Source organism: Mustelus asterias, chromosome 10 (genome assembly GCF_964213995.1).
Source record: "Mustelus asterias chromosome 10, sMusAst1.hap1.1, whole genome shotgun sequence".
NCBI classification, from domain to species: Eukaryota; Metazoa; Chordata; class Chondrichthyes; order Carcharhiniformes; family Triakidae; genus Mustelus; species Mustelus asterias.
In genome coordinates, this window is record NC_135810.1 from 124,019,569 (window position 1) to 124,042,528 (window position 22,960).

The following is a 22,960-nucleotide window of genomic DNA, read 5'->3' on the forward strand; positions in this document are numbered from 1 at the left end:
AAGTGTAGTATGGTCAGCAGCCCATGGTCGGCCGCACTTGGTTGAGGTCATTAGGTTACACTGAAGCTTCATATGGAGCAATTTTTTAAAGCGGCATCTCGGCTTTTTGGCTAAGATGCAAATGAGCTCAAGTCTTGGAGGAGGAACCTCCCCCTTCTCCAATCAGCTTGGCTCATGTAGATCAGGCCCAGGACAGGGTGATTTTGGTCGCTCGCCCTGTCTTGTCAGCCTGGATCGGAAATGTCTCAACTTGTTGAGACTATGAATTGGATTTGATTTGATTGAATTGGAAAAGAATTTTTAAAAAAATAATCCAGAGAATGTGACTGCAAGGTTAGAAGCCATGATGTGGAGATGCTGGCGTTGGACTGGGGTGGGCACAGTCAGAAGTCACAACACCAGGTTATAGTACAACAGGTTTATTTGGAATCACGAGCTTTCGGAGCGCTGCTCCTTCATCAGGTGAGTGGAGAGGTGGGTTTCACAAACACGACATTTATAGACAAAGGCACAATTGCAAGATAATGGTTGGAATGCAAGTCTTTACAGGTAATCAAGTCTTTACAGTACAGACAGTGTGAGTGGAGAGAGGGATAATCACAGGTTAAAGAGGTGTCAATTGTCTCAAGCCAGGACAGTTAGTAAGATTTTTGCAAGCCCAGGCCAAACGGTGGGGCTTGTACGTAGTGTGACATGAACCCAAAATCCTGGTTGAGGCCGTCCTGTCAGTTTCTGCTCGGCGATTCTGCGTTGTCATGTGTCTTGAAGGCTGCCTTGGAGAACGTTTACCTGAAGATCAGAGGCCGAATGCCCTTGACTGCTGAAGTGTTCCTCAACAGGAAGGGAACAGTCCTGCCTGGCGATTGTTGTGCGGTGTCCGTTGTCGTAGTGTTTGCGTGGTCTTGCCGATGTACCCAAGTCTCACACCAACATGGTTAATTCTTAACTGCCCTCTCAGACACTTACCTGCAATTCATTAAGTGTTCAGGTTGGCCAGGTTGTGGAGGATAGAACAAGAGACTGAATTTGCGTAGTTACAAGAGGTACATATTACAAGCGTGCATCCCCAAATCCAACAGCCACTGTTTCACTCTGCCATATATATAAGAGCACTAGTGAAGCACCAGTTATTGCCCACCACCTGCAAACTATTATAACAAGTAATTTCTAATCCCCAAGAAGACCCACCACCACATCAGAATAGCTGTGGATGGGCAATAAATGGTGGCCTCGCCAAAGGTGCCTGAATCCTGAAAATACGAATATAAACAAAGTTTCACAATCTAAGCAGTGAAAAGTGGCAGCTCTGATTCATGTGAAAGAGCAGGCCGCTAGGTGACTGCCTCCCAGCCTCTTAAAAGCATGGATTTGTTTAAGGTATAATCACCCTTGTCCCCTCCCTCCATATGTTTATATTGGTCACGTAGCGTTAATTGTTTTATAATATAGAACTTTTTTGCTACTGGCATCTGGAAATGTTGGTGATTATTCTTTTAATTGAGATCAACTGTTTTGTTGAGTATTATCTCCCTGGATAGTAACATCCTCATTCCTCTTCTTTAACTGCAGACTTGTGCAAGTACAACCCTACTGCTGGAACTGTGGTCTCCTTGCAGAAGATCTTGCACAGAGAGGATGTGGAACTTGAGATGGCGAAGGTGAGCCGGTCTGAACCATTTGTGTGTGCTATCCAAGCCGTGTGTTGTATGTGGTCCTGATGACAGGCATGAGCTTAGACTGTTTTTAGCATTCTTCCCAAGTCAGCAGGATAGTTCAGCATGCAACACTGCCAACCCTGGAAGGCAAAGCAATTGTGCAGGCCCAGATTTAATCCCTGCTTTTACATTTGCTCCCTGAGGGAGTCAGGCAGTGACAAGGGTGCAATCGTTGTCCCATTCACCCTAGGGTAAGGGAGGAAAACATTAACCACTGATTTGGCTTCTGATCGCTGCCCAGCAACCCCTGCTGGGAAGTAATTCTCTTTGCCTTGGGTAAGGCCAGGTTACAATGCCCACCTCAATGGCATAGCCTGCCAATATCCGCTGTTTTTAGCGCAGGATGGCACTTTTGATCTGTGGAACCTGAAACTCAACCCCTGAATGAGTCAGCGCCTTTGCGACCAGTGGGTTGGGGGTAAGGGAGTGTTGCAGTTTTCCTCAACAGCTTGCTGTACCAGTGGAGTTCCTCATGAGGTGAAGACCTGGGCGTGTGTGGTGTGCCATTAATCTGACCAAGGGCGCCATAGTCTGACCACTGAAGAGCATCGAAAACAAGACTGGGGTGACTTGGGCAGTATTGTGACGTGCATTGCTGACATGTGCAAGCTTAGTGTGAGATGAGAAAGTGAGACTTTAACCATTGTCCTTTTGCAGGTGGTTGTTCTTCTGCTTCACCTCCAGACCATGGCCAAGCAAAGCCCCTGGGAGTTTGAGTCTCTTGACATAGACACCCAGGTAAACAACAAAATGTTCCTTCTTTTTCTCTATCCCTTTTTTCCCTTCTTGGACGATGGGAATGCTAACAAGTTCACCTGTGAAGGTGATAGTTGGCCTTCCCATTGAACCACTTTAATCCATATGATGATGGTGCTCCCACATTAGGGACTTCCCAGATATTGATCCAATAGAACGGAATGTGATTGATTTCCCGTGACATGAGGTCCACTGGGGAGGGAGGTGCTGTCGTAGTTACTGCAATGGACCGTGTAGATAGCACACACTACAGCCCAAACAATGGTGAAAGGGGTGGCGTTTGGACTTGATCTGGCACAAACCAAGCTAACGTCTTGCCCTGAATGCCATGTGTGGAGGCGTGAGGAGCTCAAAACCAATGTGATGGGCAGATAAATTTGTATATAATCAGTGATGTTTGTTCAGGGATTATTATCAGTGAGAAGATGGAAGGCTTGGCACTGCCGATGATCAAGGTGGTGTAGGGTGTCTGGCACTGGAGTCCAGCAAGGATGGGAAAGTACCTCTGGAAGGAGTATTCAGCTGGGGGTAAATAATGTGCTGCAAGTGTGCGCACAAATCGGTTCCCTGTTTCTTGTCCTGTTGCTGAGACAACGTCATCCTTAATGTTCATTACAAAGCAGACAACATGAAAGCCGTGTTTAATTCAGACCTCTCTCCACTTCCTGAAAGGTTTATCCAGGGCCACGTTTCCCCAGTAATTTGGAAAATCAAGTCCCTGACTTGTAGCATTTTGCACATTTGGTTTATTTATAGTCCTTAAAAGTTGAACTATTTTTCCTTCCCTCCACTTTTCCTTTACAGGGTGAGCTTGTGGGAATGCTTCGCTATGTCCTCAACAATGAAGAAGGAATCTACTTGGATAATAACTTGGCCACCTTCTTGCGGAGTCGAGGTACCCTGTATTTTATTATTTATTTACTTAGTCGGGAACAGATTTGCCCCAACAGTTAATTGAATGTGTAAATTTTCAAAATGATTTGTCCATTGGGCTCTGGGGGAAAAGCCATCGAGGGCTCCCAGCATCCTGGGGGATAGGGGGCAAAATCAAGACCTTGCTTTCAATTCAGGAATCATCTGGGGCGGCACGGTGGCACAGTGGTTAGCACTGCTGCCTCACAGCGCCAGGGACCCGGGTTCAATTCCGGCCTCGGATCACTGTCTGTGTGGAGTTTGCACATTCACCCTGTGTCTGCGTGGGTTTCCTCCGGGTGCTCCGGTTTCCTCCCACAGTCCAAAGATGTGCGGGTTAGGTTGATTGGCCGTGCTAAGTTGACCCTAGTGTCAGGGGGATTGGCAGGGTAAATGTAAGGGGTTGCGTGAGTGGGGCCAGGGTGGGATTGTGGTCGGTGCACATGGGCCGAGTGGCAGTCTCCTGTACTGTCAGGATCCTATGATCTGATCATGCTCCCCTGGGCAAAGCAGAACCCATTTCTCGATTTATTTCTGGAATAATTTGTTTTTTTAGGACTGTCAGAGGAGCCCATTCATCTGATCTGCATCTTAACTCCCTTTGCCCATCTTCGTCCTGTGGGTGTCTTGCGGGGTTAAGGGATAGGGGTGGCGGATAGAGAAATGGAGCTGAAGCCCAAGATCATGTTGAATGGTGGACCAGGCCTGGTGGTCTACTCCTGCTCCAGTTTTTATGTTTCTATGACTCTCAATACCCTCGCTCAACAAAAATCTAGTGATCTCGGTTTGAAAATTCTTCCGTTGATCTCCCAAGCTCTGTTGTTTTTTTTTTAGAGAAGACTGTTCCTGTTTTCCACTACCCCTTGTGTGGAGAAATGACCTCTTGTTCTTGATTTCCTTACCATTTCTGTCTGTCTACACTATCAATGCCTTCAAAGGTCTTCAACACCTCCAAAAGGAAGATGGTGACCCATGGAGATGACACTGGACTCGTGATCCAGAGGACCAGGCTAACATTCTGGGGATGAGTTCAAATCCCACCATGACAGCTGGTCATAAAAAACCCATCTGGTTCACTAATGTCCTTGTGGGAAGGAAATCTGCCGTCCTTACCCGGTCTGGCCTACATGGTGTGGCAAGCCATTCGGTCCGAGGGCAGTTGGGGATGTTGCAGCAAGCGCTGGCCTTGCCAGTGACATCCACGTTTCATGAAAACTTTTTTAAAAAATCACGGGGCTACAAGTATGCAAGCTTAGAAACCCCAACTTGCCTCCATTGTGCTGTTTAATGTTTTGTTTATTTTTATCCCTTTCCAGCCTCGTCTCCAGTCGCCCGTTTATTCAGTGCTAGCTCAGATGAGACAAACTCGCCAACATTCGGCGAGAAAACTGGAGGACAAAAAACAAAATTCTTGGCATCCAGCGTGTACAGGTTAGTGCCCTGATGTGTTTCTGGTAATGTGGAGATGCCGGCGTTGGACTGGGGTAAACACAGTAAGAAGTCTCACAACAACAGGTTAAAGTCCAACAGGTTTATTTGGAAGCACAAGCCACTAGCTTTCGGAGCGCTGCTCCTTCATCAGGTGATAAAGGGGCAGCGCTCCGAAAGCTAGTGGCTTGTGCTACCAAATAAACCTTTCGGACTTCAACCTGATGTTGTGAGACTTCTTACTGTGTTTCTGGTGTCCAGACAAGTGCACACGCACAAACACACTCGCGCATAACTGCTGTTGTATAATACTTAAAGCAAAAACCATCACATGTTTACATTAATGTCAATTTGAAGGTTTCCAGTTACCATAGGAATAGAAATTATGTCTCGAGCCCATTTCAACATGACTAATTTGTGAGCTAATTCTGTTGCACCTTAGCTTTTAATGCCAGTTCTGATAAAAGGCCATCACTCAAACGTTAACATATTCCATCTCCACAGATACTGCTTTGTTCGCTTAGTCCTAGGCTCCCTAACCAGTGGAAATATCTCTATTTACCCTGACTTCCCTTTGTTAATGAAATGTTAATGATCTCGTTGGATAAGGGCATTGATTAACTAAGTACCGGGAGCATGTAGAAAGAGAGACTGCTGGAACGTGGGGTAGTGGCAGGATGTGAATAAGCCTATTATCAAGGAAAATGTTGGTGTCTAGTTTCCTACTTTACCAACTGGCCAGGGATCAAGTTAGTAGCCTTTAATATCTTGAAAATTCTGATCGAGTCACCTCTTACTCTTCTAAATTCTGAGGAATGCAACCCTATTTTCTGTACTAAAACTACCCATGGAGTCTTGTGTCTTAAGTACTCTGCTTATTTGGGCCCAAGTATGTTGTGTTTACTTATTCACGTCCCGTTAAGCTGTGCTTGCATGCCAGAATACAATGGACATAAAATCACAAAAGCAAAATGCTGTGGCTACTAGAAATCTGAAATAAAAACAGAAAATGCTGGAAAAACACAGGTCAGACAAGATGTGTGGAGAGAGGAAGCGGCACGGTGGCACAGTGGTTAGCACTGCTGCTTCACAGCGCCAGGGACCCGGCTTTGATTCCTGGCTTGGGTCACTGACTGTGTGGAGTTTGCACATTCTCCCCGTGTCTGCATGGGTTTCCTCCCACATTCTGAAAGACGTGCTGCTTAGGTGCATTGACCCAAACAGGTGCCGGACTGTGGCGACCAGGGGAATTTCACAGTAACCTCATTGCAGTGTTAATGTAAGGCTACTTGTGACTCATTAATAAACTTTATTTTATTTTGGTAAGTAACATCTGCCAAGGTACACTGAATGTATTAAGAGACCGTCATAATATTTTCAAATGGGAATCCTTTATCCAAAGCTGCAGTGATCTTGGGAGATCATCGCCATTTAAAGATTGGCCAAAGGCGAGAGAGAGAGAGAACTCTTTACCATACCAGTGAATTTGTGCCAACCATTGTTCCGCTGTACTAAATGGCTCAAATTTTAAAACTGTGCAGTAAAATGTAGACCTCTGGTACATGGAGCAAGTGGCCATTCAGCCCCTCAAGCCTGTTCCACTATTCAATCAGATCATGTACAGTACTTGCATTGTATGTAGAATAATAAACTTGCCGTACAAAAATCTATTAATCTTGGTTTTGAAGTTTTCAGTTGACTTCCAGTATCCATGGGAGAGATTTCCACTCCCTTTTGTGTGAGGAAGTGCTTCCTGGCATCACCCCTGAACAGCCTGGATCTAATAGCGATGTTCTGCCGCCTTGCTCTGGATTCCCTCGAGTTTCTCTCTGCCTATTGACCATTTGCCTGTCTTAAATGTGAATTCACTCTTTAATTTTTGGGCCCTGTTGTCATTTGGGAATATTATTTTTATTGCACTTCCCTTTTGTTGTCATTGATTCTTCAGCTATTGCCACAGTACAAGTTCCGCTCTGCAGTTATGCATGATCCGCTAACTAGAACTGAAATGATGTTTAAATTGTATGAATGTGATAACCTGGCTATCGTTTACAGTGGGCAGTTAGCACTCGCTTTCACACAGACTTGTTGCCTGAACCCTGGAGACTGTTCCTGTCCTAACATCCTCTGGTCCAGAATGAACAGGGCTGATTAGATGTGGACCTTCTCTTGGCAACTTATAGCTCAATCATTCCCTATTTTGCAGTTCTGCAGTGTCTAACTCTCCTACGTCACCAATGCGGGACTTCATGCAGACCCCGTTAGTCCAGATGCGGCGGATGAAGAAACAGCTGGCAGACTCACGAACACTTCGCGACGAGTTGGAGATTGAGGTGACAGAGACCCGAAAGCTGATTACCGAGCAAGGTAAGAGAAACTGCGTTCAACCATTGATTGGGTTCTTTTGTATATTATTTGTTCGTGCAGTGAGAGTTAGGGGGTGACTGTATTATTACCAAGACGTTCTTGTTCTTGTCCCTCAGCATTGGCGGTTACATCGCAGGGTTGGGAGATACTGTGAGGGATCCTGTCGGTGGTGTACACTTTAACTGTTCAATGTAGGTGATGGAGGGCACAGATATTGTGTCCACTAGCAGGGTATGTGGGTGTCGTTAGGAATGCTGGCACTTGTACCCCATCCCTAGTTGTTCTGAGAAAGTGGTGGCGAGCCACCCTCTTGAACCACTGTGGTTGGTATTTGTAACTATTTGATATAACTGAGTCGCTTGTTAGCCAGTTCAGAGGGAAGTTGAGGGCTAACCACAGATCAAAGACTGGGTAAGAATGGCAGGTTTCTTTCCCTAGTGGACATTATTGAACTAGTTATAGAGAATTCCAGAATATTAACGTTGAAAGAATGGGGATCCAGACCCGAAACGTTGGCTCTGTTCTCTCTCCACAGACACTGTCAGACCCGCTGAGATTTTCCAGCTTTTTTTGTTTTTGTGAAGAGAGATTCAGGACCACCTTGAGAGAAAAAACTCTTGTCGTCTTAAAGTGGGAGGCCCCTTATTTTTACACCATGTCTCCTAGTTTTAATCTCTCCCACAAGGGGAAACATCCTTTCAGCGTCCAGTCAAGTCTCATCAGATCTTTTATGTTTCAAGTTCTTCTATGTGATTTGGAAGGAAATTTTCAAATGGCAGTGTTCTCCTGCCATTACTGGTCTGTGAATTAGGAGTAGGCCATTCGGCCCTTCAAGCTGCACGGTGGAACAGTGGTTAGCACTGCTGCTTCACAGCGCCAGGGACCCGGGTTCAATTCTGGCTTGATCCACTGTCTGTGTGGAGTCTGCATGTTCTCCCCGTGCCTGTGTGGGTTTCTTCCAGGTGCTCCGGTTTCCTCCCACAGTCTGAAAGACGTGCTGGTTAGGTACATTGACCCGAACAGGTGCCGGTTTGTGGCGACTAGGGGAATTTCACATAACTTCATTGCAGTGTGAATGTAAGCCTTACTTGTGATAATAAATAAACTTTAACTTTTTAAACTTTACTCTTAAGCCTGCTCCACCATCCAGTAAGATCATGACTGATCTGCTTGTAACCTCCTCCTCCCCCAATAACCTTTCACCCCATTGCTGATCAAGAATCACTCTACCTAAGCCTTAAAACTATTCAAATACTTTGCTGCCACGGCCTTTTGAAGAAGGGAGTTCCAAAGGCACTCAGAAAAAAGATTTCTCCTCTAGATTGAGCTGAATCCACATGCCAGTAGATTCCCATCCTCTTTGATGAAGGAAGGGCCGTGGATGTCGTCTATATGGATTTCAGTAAGGCATTTGACAAAGTCCCACATGGCAGGTTGGTTAAGAAGGTTAAGGCTCATGGGATACAAGGAGAAGTGGCTAGATGGGTGGAGAACTGGCTTGGCCATAGGAGACAGAGGGTAGTGGTCGAAGGGTCTTTTTCCGTCTGGAGGTCTGTGACCAGTGGTGTTCCGCAGGGCTTTGTACTGGGACCTCTGCTATTTGTGATATATATAAATGATTTGGAAGAAGGTGTAACTGGTGTAATCAGCAAGTTTGCGGATGACACGAAGATGGCTGGACTTGCGGATAGCGAAGAGCATTGTCGGGCAATACAGCAGGATATAGATAGGCTGGAAAATTGGGCAGAGAGGTGGCAGATGGAGTTTAATCCGGATAAATGCGAAGTGATGCATTTTGGAAGAAATAATGTAGGGAGGAGTTATACAATAAATGGCAGAGTCATCAGGAGTATAGAAACACACAGGGACCTAGGTGTGCAAGTCCACAAATCCTTGAAGGTGGCAACACAGGTGGAGAAGGTGGTGAAGAAGGCATATGGTATGCTTGCCTTTATAGGACGGGGTATAGAGTATAAAAGCTGGAGTCTGATGTTGCAGCTGTATAGAACGCTGGTTAGGCTACATTTGGAGTACTGCATCCAGTTCTGGTCGCCGCACTACCAGAAGGACGTGGAGCCTTTAGAGAGAGTGCAGAGAAGGTTTACCAGGATGTTGCCTGGTATGGAGGGTCTTAGCTATGAGGAGAGATTGGGTAAACTGGGGTTGTTCTCCCTGGAAAGACGGAGAATGAGGGGAGATCTAATAGAAGTGTACAAGATTATGAAGGGGATAGATAGGGTGAACAGTGGGAAGCTTTTTCCCAGATCAGAAGTGACGATCACGAGGGGTCACTGGCTCAAGCTGAGAGGGGCGAAGTATAACTCAGATATTAGAGGGATGTTTTTTACACAGAGGGTGGTGGGGGCCTGGAATGCGCTGCCAAGTAGGGTGGTGGAGGCAGGCACGCTGACATCGTTTAAGACTTGCCTGGATAGTCACATGAGCAGCCTGGGAATGGAGGGATACAAACGATTGGTCTAGTTGGACCAAGGAGCGGCACAGGCTTGGAGGGCCGAAGGGCCTGTTTCCTGTGCTGTACTGTTCTTTGTTCTTTGTTCTTACCCTGCTCCATCTTTGCCAATAGCTCGGTGTAAAATATTGATGGCAGGAATCCAGACACTTGCTGAGTTCCAGCAAACTGATTTTAAAGGGTGTTGGACATCTCTCCATTGAACAATCTCTAATCGATGGGTGAAGAAAGAATCTATCGTTGTGTGGTCTCTTCTCAGCTTTCGGAATGTTCCAGACTCTTCGAGTGCATTGAGTTAGCTGGATAAAAATGCAGCCAAAGTGTGTGCAGAGAGCAAATGATGTAACTAACCAACCTGTTTTTGCTGTTGAATGCGGGAGGTATTTTGGCCAAGACACCAGCTCTTCAAGTGATGCTTTGGGATTATTAACTACTGGCTGAGCTAATCCCTTCTGAAGGTTGATGATCTGCTTCTTGCATTAACTAATCAGACTTGGGGTAGCAGTTTAGATGGCAACTGTGTTTGCCATGCATCCCTGGGCAAGGAGAAGAAAATGAATGAATCAGTCTGATATACTGACCCTCTCTGAGGTGACCCCCTCACAGGGAATGGTTACAGGTGAACCCGGTTCCGGTATTGACCGGGTGGCTTTTCACCATAAAATTCTCTGCTGAGCTCAGTGAGTAGCATGCCTGCCTCTGAAGGTCTCGGGTTAATGACCTATATCAGAGACGGCCGAGGGGTGCTGTGTAGTGTGAGCTGCAGTTGTTTGGATCAGGCTTTTTTCTGACCACACTGATCTCTTAATGAGGGTGGTCAGTGCACGTGAAAATGTAGAGAGGATCACCAACATCAGCAGAGCTGATCAGGAAGCAGGTGCAAAGAATCATCCTAATGCTTTTCCTCATGATTTCCTCGTTCTCTTTCACTAGAAACACAGATCTCCATCATGCAGCACAAGATTGAGAATCTCACAAAGCTGACAGCGAAACAGGCCAGCGAGGAGGAGCCGGATGAACTCGGCAAACTGAGGGATAAATATGAAAGGTATTGCAGTAGTCCCATAATCCCTGCTGAAAGCAGGAACACCTCGTACAGGGATCCTGAAACATTGAACGGAGGGGGTAGTAAGTAACCAAGTATTTAGAGCATGGAAATGGGATATTTATCAGGCACACAAGCTGCCTCCAACCCTGTTTTATCTCATCCTAACAATGTACCTTGCAATTCCTTCCTTCATGTGTTTATGTAGTTTCTCTTTGAATGCATTTGTGCTATTCCCCTCAGTCACTCCATGAGTAACGAGTTGCCACTGTCTGGGTGAAAAACCGCTCCTGGAATCCCTATGAATTTTATTACCCACTAAGGTCTCTTGTTTGGTCTCCAGCGTGAGTGGAAGCACTTTCACTGCTTAACTTATTGTGGTAGCGCGGCAGAGCATGCTACGTTGCGGTTGAGCGCAGGTCCGAGAGGCTACGCGGCAGTTGAGCGAATCTGAGAGCGTTGAGCGGCAGTTGGAGAGCGACAGTTGACCCCTGGGGAGATGAGGAGTAAGGTGGTTTTTGTCATCCTCCCTTGTATAAAGTTTGGTTCGAATAAATAATTTTGTTGCTTTCACCTGACAAGTAGTTGTTGAACCTCGCAATGATTACACTTAACAAACCTTTTCATAACCTAAAGATCACACTTCCCTTTTCTAATAAAAAAGAGCTCCAGCCTGTGCAATGTTTCCTGATTAGCATAACTGCTTGGGTCTGGTTTCGTTCTAGTAAATAATTTTTGCACCTTCTCCAGTGCCTCCAGGTCCTCTTTGTAAAATGCAGACAGGAACTGCACCCTCTCCTCCGTGTGTCTCATCAAAATTCTGTACAGATTTAATGTAACATCTCTGGCTTTTCAATTCTGACCGTCTAGAAATCATATCTGTTTCTTGTTTTTAGTTTGTCACCATCGTTACTTTTAGCTTGGTGGCTGTCTGGTGTGGGCAAGGCAACAAGAGGCATCTGCAGTTGCTGTCCAAGAAGGTTCCCTCCTTCAGCGCCTCGACTTTCAAAACCCACAGCTTGAGGCATCTGCTCTACATTTCCAGTCTATACCCCGGGGTCTACACCAATGGTGATCTGAGAGAGAGGAGGGTTTCTTTCAGGAGCTGTTGCCTCTGCCCTGCTCCACTACCCAGTGGCGCAGCTGAGATTCTGTACATCATATCTTGGGTTTTCCCACTCAGTCCATTGTTTGATTTCTATTTGCTTTTCTTTTGGCTTCTTCAAAAAGAATCCAAGAGTTCCACCTGTAAATCTCTGCATTGTTAGGAGGTGATTTTTTTTTTTCTCTGAGGCTGGTTGGACTGGAGAATTTTTCTGACTGGTATACATTGTATATTTATCGGGTGTTCTAACCTCTACACATTGTCCACTCTCCCCAGTTTGTTAAACCGACTGCGTGATGTTCAGAAACAGTACCAGGATTTAAAGACGGATAAAAGCCAAACGGAGAGAAAAATTGATAAACTTGAAGAAGAAAATGGAGACCTTTCGTACAAGGTATAACACTCAGTTAAACCTGTTGCCGTTTATTGACACTTGCAGGAGCAAAGTCTTCATGGATAGATGACACTTCAAGGCCCATTCCTTAGCAACAGGAGGAGATAAAAATTCAAGCGCCTTTACATTCATCTTTCACAACTCGGAACCCACCAAAGTGCTTTATTCCCTATTTTAAAAATCTTTTGACGTGGTGTCGCGTGGAAATTATATCGACGTTTAATCGTTGGATCCTTAATTGGGTTGAGAGGTAATGTCAAAAAACACGCTCAAATCTACCCCTCCTGTAGGATAAGAGTACACGTGATGAGGTTTGGGAGAGAGATGGTAATGACCTGGAGTGGTGATGAGATCTCTACCCAGAAATGGCTTCAGCAGGCAGCAGGATGTTGTAATGTGGAGACCCTCGGGTTGGTATTCTCAATCAGATGGACTGAATAACCGTGTTCTTCAGAATTTTGATTCCAGAGGTATCATGTCCATTACATTACTGTGCCTGTTTTATAGAGGTCCTATAGATACAGGATTAAATAAGATTGCTAACAGGACGCAGAGTTGTGAGGCTGTGGGACTCACTTTCAAGGGCAGAGGTTAAGACAGAAACAATGTCAACATTTAAGATGCGACTGAGGGAAAAGCAAATCGAAGGCTATGAGAACAAGGTGGATAAATGTGATTGGGAAAGATGAACACCAACATAACCAGTTGAGCGCAGGTTCTGGCTGTGAATTCTGGCTACAGGAGCAGGACAGGTGCTGGAATTCTGCAGCGAGTATGTCTCCTGCTGACTCCAAAAGGTATGTCCACCATGACTTTGTTTGCTGCCAACATGCTGCGTAAGCAGTTGTACCGTTTTACTCTGTAAGGTCATTGCGAGTGATGGAGTAGGCAGCGAAGAGGGGAGATCCCCACAGTTTCTGAATCTCCCAAAAGCCTGCAACTGAAAAGAAGTCCGGAGCTGCAAACATAGAATATGGAGTTGGTAATCCAGAATTGCGGTACGCACTGGGTAGATCCATGGCCTTCTGTCCCAATCCTGATCCCTGGAAATTGCAGGGAGGCCGCAACCTGATTGTCCACCCACCACCAGGCTGAACCTGGGTGAATGGCTTCAGGATCCAATTCAGGCCTCATGCAATTGACATCATTGGTTTCTGCACACGTGAGACAAGTGTGCACGCACAAATGGGTATCCATGGCCACCTTGCACTGGCAGGAGATGCGTCATTTACAAGACACAGGAGTGTGATGGGATACTCTCCACTTGCTTGGATGAGCGCAGCTCCAACAACGTTCAAGAAGCTCAACACCATCCCGGGCAAAACCCAATTAATTGGCATCCCATCCACAAACATTCTCCCTCTCCACCACTGACGCACAGTGGCAGCAGTTTGTACCATCTACAAGATGTACTGCAGCAACTCACCAAACCCCCTTCGACAACACCTTCTAAACCTGCGACGTCTACCACCTCAAAGTCGAGGATGGCAGATACATGGGAATACCACCGGGCGGTGCCGTGGTTCCCCAAGACGGCAATAAGTTTCAGCCAATCAGAATAGAGAGTCTGAGTCTTGACCTTCCAGGCAGTAAGACTTTATTCTCCAGTACAAGACAACAAAGTCGGGACCTCCGGATGAATCCAACAGGCTGCTCGCTTACAGTCTTTTTATACATGTCACAGTTCCACATCCTGATATTTCTTATCTCAGTTTCGAGGTCAACTTCCTTTAGCCACCATTATTGCTAAACCTACGTTATCTGCCTTGTTTTGGATTGGTCAGTAATTGGTGCATTATCTATTTTATGAGACCATTGTAGTTACAACTTCTATCCTTATCTAAAAGCTTTTAGCCATGCAACCGTTGTGGCGTAGCTAGCTTAGCTAAGTCATTTTGAGGATTTACGCTTTCCTCTTCCGTTACATTTTGCAGAGAGTTGAGTGCTTAAGCAACTACTATTGTTTCTCTTGTGTTTACATCAATTTACATTCATGCTTAACCAACTTACTATAGTCATTACTTGGTCATTAATCAAGCACACACTGATTACATTGTGCATAGTGTATATAACATGGCGTATATTCACGTGGGATTCTTTCACTCATTATTCTCTCACAGCGGCATGATGGTAGTGGTTAGCACTGCTGCCTCTCAGCATCAGGGACCTGTTTCGATTCCCGGCTTGGTTCTCCCTGTGTCTGCGTGGGTTTCCTCCGGGTGCTCCGGTTTCCTCCCACAGTCCAAAGATGTGCGGGTTAGGTTGATTGGCCATGCTAAATTGACCCTAGTTTCGGGAGGATTAGCAGGTTAAGTATGTGGGGTTACGGGAATAGGGTGGGATTGTTGTCGTGCAGGCTCGATGGGCCAAATCGCCTCCTTCTGTACTGTAGGGATTCTAAGTTCCACCCTAAGCCACTCACTGTCCTGACTTGGAAATATAATCACTGTTCTTTCAGTGTCATTGGATCAGAATCCTGGAATCCCACTGGTAAAGGGATCAGGAACGAGAGGGCACAGAATTAAAATGATTTGCAAAAGAAGCGATTGTGCTATGGGTGTGGAATGTACTGCCTGGAAGTGTTGTGGAGGCAGGTTCAGTCGGGCATTAGATGATTACTTGAACAGAAACACTATACGGGGTTGCGGGGAAAAGCCTGGGAATGCCTTAATACTCGTTGGTGAGCCGGTACAGATTCGATGGACCAAATGGCCTCCTGTACTGTAACAATTCTGTGATTTTGAACTCACTTCTGGACAGCACTGAGAGTCCTCCTAAACTACATGGACTGTAGCGCTTTAAGTTGAGGAGGAACTTCACACACACGGTTGTGAATCTGTGGAATTCCCTGCCCAATGAAGCAGTTGAGGCTACCTCATTGAATGTTTTTAAAGCAAAGATAGATAAATTTTTGACCAGTAAAGGAATTAAGGGTTATGGTGAGCGGGCGGGTAAGTGGAGCTGAGTCCATGAAAAGATCAGCCAGGATCTTATTGAATGGCGGAGCAGGCTCGAGGGGCCAGATCGTCTATTCCAGCTCCTAGTCCTTATGTTTTTATGTAAGTAGACAACTCACTCCACCTTGAGAGCAGTTGGAAGTGGGCAGCAATGTCATGTTGACACTCCATGAAGGAATAAAAATAAACAGTTTTGAGGTCTGTGCTGCATATCCGGCTTCACAGAATATGATTGGTCTCAGCTTGGTTCATAGAACATAGAAACCCTACAGTGCAGAAGGAGGCCATTCGGCCCATCGAGTCTGCACCGACCACAATCCCACCCAGGCCCTACCCTCACATATTTACCCGCTAATCCCTCTAACTACACATCTCAGGGACAATTTTGAACCTGGCCAATCAACCTAACCCGCACATCTTTGGACTGTGGGAGGAAACCGGAGCACCCGGAGGAAACCCACGCAGACACGAGGAGAATGTGCAAACTCCACACAGACAGTGACCCGAGCCGGGAATCGAACCCAGGACCCTGGAGCTGTGAAGCAGCAGTGCTAACCACTGTGCTACCGTGCCGCCCAATATTACCAGTTGATGGTTCTCTTGTTCTCTGGCTGAAAGGATTGTGGGCTCCACTCCACTCCAAAGACAAGAGTGCAGAGTTCAGGCAGACACTCCAGTGCAGCGCTGAAGGAGTGTTGTCAGAAACAGATGAGCTTGTCATTCACACAATTTGCTGTTTATTGGCCTGTATTATTGCAGACTACTTCCAGAATCTGCCTGCTCCATTGTGAAGATGCAATTAAGCACCAGGTTCAGCCATTTTATATATATAATATATATATATATATGAAGAGACTTTCAGTGTCAGCAACCTTGCCTTGCAGACAAAGCTTGATTGAATGATTCGTTCAACAGTTGATAAGGTTTCATTTGTGGTGATTAGGATTCATTGTGTGCTGAACGGATCATCAGTTTTGTGACCTTGGTCAGTGTTCACAATTGCAATGAGTAGGTTTACACTGATCGCTTGTGGTGTTGGGAGGTCTTTGATTTCCATTGCATTTAAAATATTCAGAAGCCACAGACTAGTGGCTACAAACTTACAGTTCACTGTCTTAAACCAGCGTCGCATTGCAACGCAAGCATAATGTTTCCCTTTGGCAGCCATGACCTTGCAGGTCCTTTCTGAGAGCTGTGGGACAGTTGTTTGTCATTATTTGACCACTTTGTCATCACTTATTGAAACGGAATCCTGGGCAATCAGTCCAGTAAGTAGTCTCCACAACACCAGGTTAAAGTCCAACAGGTTTATTTGGTAGCACAAGCTTTCGGAGCGCTGCCCCTTCCATCAGGTGAGTGGGATTTCAGTTCACAAACGGGGCATATATAGACACACACTCAATTTACAAAATAATGGTTGGAATGCGAGTCTTTACAAGTAATCAAGTCTTAAAGGTACAGACAATGTGAGTGGAGAGAGGGTTAATCAGTCCAGTGGCAGGGATCAACAGTTAGTCATTTGTTAAAGGGTTGATGTTTTTGTTGCCCCTCCCAGTTATTTGTTAATTGCCTTCTTTCCCCCCCTCCCTCCCTCCCTCCCTTTGCAGCTGCTTTGTGACTGTAGTGAAACTCTTGTGCCTGTCTTGTACCATAGGTTCGTGACTTGAGCAGTCGCCTGGCCCAGTCCCAGAAGGCGCTTGATGAGCTGGCAGACGAGCACGAGGCAGCTGTGCCTCTTTGGGAAGGAAAGCAGAAACAACTGGAGAGAGACCTCCACACCACACTGTCAGAGAAGGTAACAACTTCTCGAGAGAACGTAAACGGAACAGTCTGGGTTAAGAGGAGAAGATGAGGGCGTGAATAGTTTTTTGTCAGAGTACAATTAAATGGAAGGGTAATATTGTAAATTGGCTTCTGGTGTAAGTAAATTCTGGGGCTTGTTCCCTTCAGTTTAGAAAGCTGAAGGGTAATCTGATCTAGATGTTTAAAAAGGTACAGGAGGGTGTATAGAGAAACTGTTTTGTGATGAGGGAGGTCAAGATCAAGGGGCATGATCTTAAAATGAGAGTCAGGAGTTCAGGGCTGATGTCAGGAAGCACTCCTTCGCACATGGAGGAGAGGAGACCTGGAACTAGCCCCCTGCCCCCCACCCCATCCCCACCCCACCCCAGCGAGGCTGTAGAAGCTGGGAGTCTCTTGGAGCATTTTGAGAAGAAGACCAATAGACTTTGGTTAAGCAACGGTGTTGAGGAATATAGAGCTCTATCTCGCTACCTCTGCACTCATCAAAAAAATCCACTGTCGTCCTCCAGAAAGCACATCAGTCAGTTTTCTATAATGGTCTACACTGCTGGTTTGGTGCCCGGGGGAAGGAAGTGCATTTTATGTTGAGACGTTAAATTTGTATCTGCCCGGCTGGAGAAGAAGCACTCCTGTTATTGAAGATCAGCAGGAGAATTCTCCTGATAGCCAGTTCAACAAGAATCAGATTGTGATCATTCACCTTGCTCGTTGTTTTTGCATTCTTGCTGTGCTGGACATTATTTTTACATATTTCAAAAGTGCTTTGTTAAGCGAGTGTTAATTAAAAGTTAGGATTGAGGTGTAGTTAAACCACAATGTCCTCCAGTCTTGCCACACTCAAATTCTGGCCTCTTGAGCATCCCTGAGTTTAATCCCTGAGTTTAATCACTGCTGGTGGTGGCTGTGTTTTCAGCTGCCAAGACCCTCAACTTGAAATTCCCTCATGAACAGCTCCATCTTTTTTTCCCATCTAAGGCGAGCCTTAAAACCTGCCTCTCTGACCAAATGTTGGTCATCAGTCCTAATATTTTCTGATGTGCTTCTGTCTGCTTGTGTTTTGAGACTGCTCCTGTGTTGTGCCATGGGATATTTTAATATATTAAAGATGCTACGTAAATGCAGGATGCGGTTCCATGTCTCAGGGCTGAATGGCCTCCTTCTGTTCTGATGCAACATGCTGAGAACGTGAAAGACACGGGTTGGCACAGTGGTTAGCACTGCTGCCTCGCAGCACCAGGGACCCGGGTTCGATTCCTGGCTTAGGTCACTGTCTGTGTGGAGTTTGCACATTCTCCCCATGTCTGCGTGGGTTTCCTCCGGGTGCTCCGGTTTCCTCCCACAGTTCAAAGATGTGCAGATTAGGTGCATTGGCCGTGCTAAATTGCCCCTTAGTGCCCCGGGATGCGTAGGTTAGAGGGATTGGTGGGGAAATATATGGGGTTACGTGGATAGGGCGTATATGGGATCATTGTCAGTGCAGACTCGATGGGCTAAATGGCCTCCTTCTGCACTGTAGGGATTCTGTGGTTTCTGAGACACGATATAAATGCGCGGTTATTTAAAGAATCGCCTGATTTCAGTTCTAACCTTTCTCTTGTTTTTTGAGGTGCACTATTCTCTGCATTCCCTTGGGGGCTCATTTACAGTTTTTAAGTGTGTTTTTGGTTTTTCTGTGGTGTCTGACAGAAATTGATGGAAGAAAAAATACAAATCCTGGAAGGAAAGGTCTCCTTGATGGAGGATCAACTGAAGGCAGCTGGGGAAAGCTCCAGTGAGATGAAAGGAGAGGTCATGGGTGACATTCTCCAGGTATGTCGTTTGATATCAAATACCTGAGAAATTGTGCTGCTTGAAGAAGCCCAAACAGTTTCTGCCTGGTTTGCAAAGCAGCTTCAGCTTTCTGGGGAGAGCTCCAGATTTCCACTATCCTTTTATGTGTTTAAAATGCTTCCTGACAATCACTCCTCAATGGTCCTGTAAATGTTGAGATTTCTTGTTCTGGGCTGCCTGCACCAGAGGAAATAATTTCTCTCTCTACCTACTCTACCTAACCCTTCTAAATATCTTGAGCAGATTATCCTTTAGTCTTCTGTATTTGAGGGAATACAATTCATTTAAAGCTTTGGTTTGTGTGATTTACTCTCCTTCCTGGTCTCCTGTTGTTGCAGTTGGAAGCTCTCAAAGTGGAAGTGTCACAGCTGACGGCCAAAGCTGCAGAACTGGAGCAGGAGAGCACGCTTCACAAAGAGGAGAAGAACCAGCTGGCCGAGACTGTCAGCAACCTCCGGCAGTCCATCAAGGAGCTGGTTGAGCAGAAGGATGTGCTCGAGCAAGCTGCACGGGGTCAGGAGGAAAGGCTGACTGGGCAGCTGGATGCCTTGAACGTGGAGATCATGAAGCTGAACAACTCCTTGATGCAAAAGGACCTGGAACTGGAGGAGGAGAAGAAGCTGAGGCGCCAGCTCGCTGACGACGCACAAAGCAAAGAGAGGACCGTCCAGCAAACCGTCCTCGATCTCAGCTCAAAGGTAGAGACTCTCGGTGAGGCCCTGAGGGTAAAAGAGGAGGCACTGCACACTCTTGAGAGAGACGTGGGAGCCGAGCGAGAGAGTACATTGAAGAAAATGGCAGCGCTGAAAGAGGAGTCTGAGCGGCTTTGCAACGAGAAGGCTTCAGTCGTCTCACAGTGCGAAACATTGAAGGCCGAGAAGGAGGCTGAACTGGAGTCGCTCACCCAACAGGTCCAGGCTTTGACGAGCAATCAGCTGGACATGGAAAACCTCAAGAGCGAGAGGGACAATCTGGTGCAGAAGGTAGAAGCATTGGGCACTGAAATTGCAGAGATGACCTCCAAAAACCAGAGTCTCCAATCTGCCTGTGAAGCCCACAAGCAGAGCCATTCTGATGAGGTTGCAGCTCTTCACGTGAAACTACAGGAGGCGGAAGGCATCCTGGAGGAGCACAGGAACAAATTGGCAGGTCTTGACGCCAGCCTTCAGAATGCCAAGACCCTGCAGGAACAGCTCACTTCCCTGCAGGAGACTGTCGGTGAGCTGGAAAATGAGAAGAAGCAGTGGGAGGAGGGTCGCACCGTGGAAACTGAGCGCCTTTCCCAATTAACACAGCAGGTGAAGGGGCTAACAGAGGAGCTTAATCAAGCTAAAGCCCAGTTGGCTGAAGAACTGAAGCACCATGAGGTGGCTGTAGATCAAATGAAGCAGTCTATGAATGAACAAATGGAAAGATCTGCCAAGCTGCAGAGTGAGCTTTCTGATGCATTGAGAATGGTTGGGGAGAAGGAGAAGGAAGAAGAACGGTTCCGTGAAGACATTGCATCTTGGAAGAAAAAATTTGAGGCCGTTCATGAAAAGCAGGTTAATATGGAAGAGGTTATTGTGGGCTTAAAGGAAGAGCGGGAAAAGGCCCAGGCTGAACTGTTGGAAGAAAAGGCCAAGAGCAATGGGCTTGAGGTCCGAATAAGTCAGTTGAATGATGAGGAACAGAGGAAAGCCACAGCGCTACAGAAGGACCTTTGTGACGCGCTCTCAAAAATGAAGGAAAAAGAGGTATTGGAGAGCGAGGCCCGAGCTGAAGCGGTGAGCTGGCAAGAGAAGCTTGAAGCTGCTCAGAAAGAAGCATCTCTGCGCCTGTCACAGGTGGAGGAGGAGGCTAAAAGAAATGCTGATGAGCGAGACCACATTCAGAAGGAGCTCTCTGACGCGAGGGCAAAGGCAGCTCGCTTGGAGGAGCAGGTGAACCAGACCGGCAGTGAGCAACAGGAGCGATTCTCCGAGCTGGAGGCCAGTCTTGCCAGTGCAAGGCAGGCTGCAAGAGAGGAGGAGGCACAGAGGGTGGAGTTACGCACAGAGGTTGGGACGCTGCGCAGCCAGCTGGCGGAGCTGAAAACAGCCCAGGCCGAGAGCCTGGCTGAGGCGGAGGAAGAACAGCACAAACTCTTAGAAGAGAAAGATGCAGCCAAGGTGGAACTGGAGGCTGAACGGGCAAGCAAGCTTGAGATGGAGACCAGGATGAAGCAATCTCTGAGCGAGCAACAGGAGCGCCTTGTGGTGTTGCAACGTGAGATCTCCAATGCTCGCACTGCCAGAGAGGAAATTGAGGTGGAGGAGAAATTGATGAGAGGCAATGTTGAGAAGTGGCAGGAGCAGAGCAGGCACCAGCAAGCAAAGATCAACGAACTCCAAACAGAAGTGTCAACCATGAAAAACATGAAGGAGAAGATAGTCAGCCAGGAACGAGAGATGCTGCGTTACGCTGAGGTCCTGAGTAAGAAGGAGAAGGAGCTGCTTGAGCTTGGATCTAAACTGCAAGCGGGCGAAGTGGCTGTCCAACAGCACAAGGAGAGAGTGGATTCCGCTGAAAAGGAACTCTCCAAAGCCCGCAACCTCTGCCAAGAAAGGCAGAGCGATATCAAGGCACTTCAGTCACAGGTGGCTGAACTAGAGCAGAAATGTGAAGGACAACAGGGTGTTATTGCCCAACTGGAGACAGAGAAAACGGCACAAGGTTCGCACAGCCAAGAGCACTTGACGGTGCTACAGGGTGAGCTGTCGTCACTCCGCGGCTTGCTCAAGGAGAAAGAAGCGATGGAAAGGGCCTTGAAGGAAAAGGTGGCCCTGCATCTGGAGGAACTCTCAAAGCAGAAGGAAAAAGTTTCTGCCCTCGAGATGGAAATCCCAACTTGGCAGCAAAAATCTGTGGAGGAGCAGAAGGAAAACGCGAAGCTGAGGGAGAAAGTGGCTGCAGAGGTGGAGACGAGCAGGAAGCTACAGGAAACCGTGGAGGCCTTGAGGGTGGAGCAGGCCTCTGAGGCACAAAAGAGAGGCTCTGCTGTAGAAGCTGCAAAGCTCCAGAACACGGCCCTTAAAGAGGCCATCGCCGCCCAGAAGCAGGTGGCCGAGAGGCTTCAGGAAGAGCTGGCTACCAGGAAACAAGCAGAGGCGACACTAGAGCATCAAGTGCAAGCAGACCAAGAGCGATATGCCCACAAAGAGCAGGAGCTGCTCCAGCTGCGCAGTGAGCTGGCAGAGGCCCAGGCTGCAAAGCAGGCGACCGAGTCTCAGCGCCAGGGAGAGCTCAAGCAGCAGGAAAGGCTCCTGAGTGAGCTGAAAGTGCAAGCTGCGCAGCTGCCGGCTCTGAAGGAGCGCTGCCAGGAGCAAGAAAGGGAGGTACAGCGACTCCAGCAGAGCAGCAGCCAGCTGAGCTCCGAATCCGGCCTGGCTCGTGGGAGACTGGAGGCAGAGCTGGCCAAGGCCCAGGAGGCACACGCCAAAGAGCTGAGCCACCTGACGTCCCGCCACGCTGAGCAGGAGGCAGTCTTCAGGGCAAGGGAAGAGGACAGCAAGAAGAGAGCAGAAGAGGCGACCAGCAAGCACGAGAAGACTAAACTCATGGCTCTGGACGAGAAGCGCAAATACCTGGATGAACAGCAAAAGCTGAGCACGCAGGTAAATTAATTATTCTGTATTAAACAAAAACCTCTTACTGTTTGTTTATTTTTGTTCTCAAATCCAGCTGTCTGTCTCTGCAGCCCCCATTAAAATGTTAGAATTTGTTATATTGCCTTTCCAAAATGCTTCACTGAATGCTTTGTGTTACATGGCATCTGCCTGCGTCTGCCCATTTCACCAGTCTGCCTTTGTCCTATTTGAAGTCTCTTATTATTCTCACTGTTTACTACATTCCCACGGTAACCAGCAGTCAACCTATCTCCTCTTTGGGTTCACATCAGTGCATTGCAAGTAAGCACAATATATTTGATGGGTGAAGTAATGGAGCAGACTTTAGCACAGTTACTGACATAACTATAGAAAACAGCTCTTCAGTTTCTCTTGCTCTTGAAAACCAGGCTGCTTTTAAGCACTTTAATTCACCCACATCAAAGGTACTCAAGACCTCAAGATGTGTACGTGTTCCCAAATCCAGCTTTGAAGACTGCTCATGTAAACAATTGTAGTTCTTTATTCTAAAGCATATTTCCCTTGAGTAGG

At 46.9% G+C, this 22,960-nt stretch overlaps 1 protein-coding gene across 8 annotated transcripts in view; it reads left to right on the forward strand.

The window, feature by feature from the left end:
• LOC144499936 (nuclear mitotic apparatus protein 1-like) overlaps positions 1-22,960 on the forward strand; it is a 105,592-nt gene that overhangs the window by 55,087 nt on the left and 27,545 nt on the right. For all 8 annotated transcript variants that reach the window (XM_078222641.1, XM_078222642.1, XM_078222643.1 and 5 more), the window contains 10 exons: positions 1,570-1,658; positions 2,373-2,453; positions 3,276-3,366; positions 4,700-4,814; positions 7,018-7,178; positions 10,582-10,696; positions 12,075-12,192; positions 16,804-16,944; positions 18,639-18,761; positions 19,121-22,417. In XM_078222641.1, the coding sequence (XP_078078767.1) occupies positions 1,570-1,658; positions 2,373-2,453; positions 3,276-3,366; positions 4,700-4,814; positions 7,018-7,178; positions 10,582-10,696; positions 12,075-12,192; positions 16,804-16,944; positions 18,639-18,761; positions 19,121-22,417 (4,331 nt within the window). The remainder of the gene's footprint in view (positions 1-1,569; positions 1,659-2,372; positions 2,454-3,275; positions 3,367-4,699; positions 4,815-7,017; positions 7,179-10,581; positions 10,697-12,074; positions 12,193-16,803; positions 16,945-18,638; positions 18,762-19,120; positions 22,418-22,960) is intronic.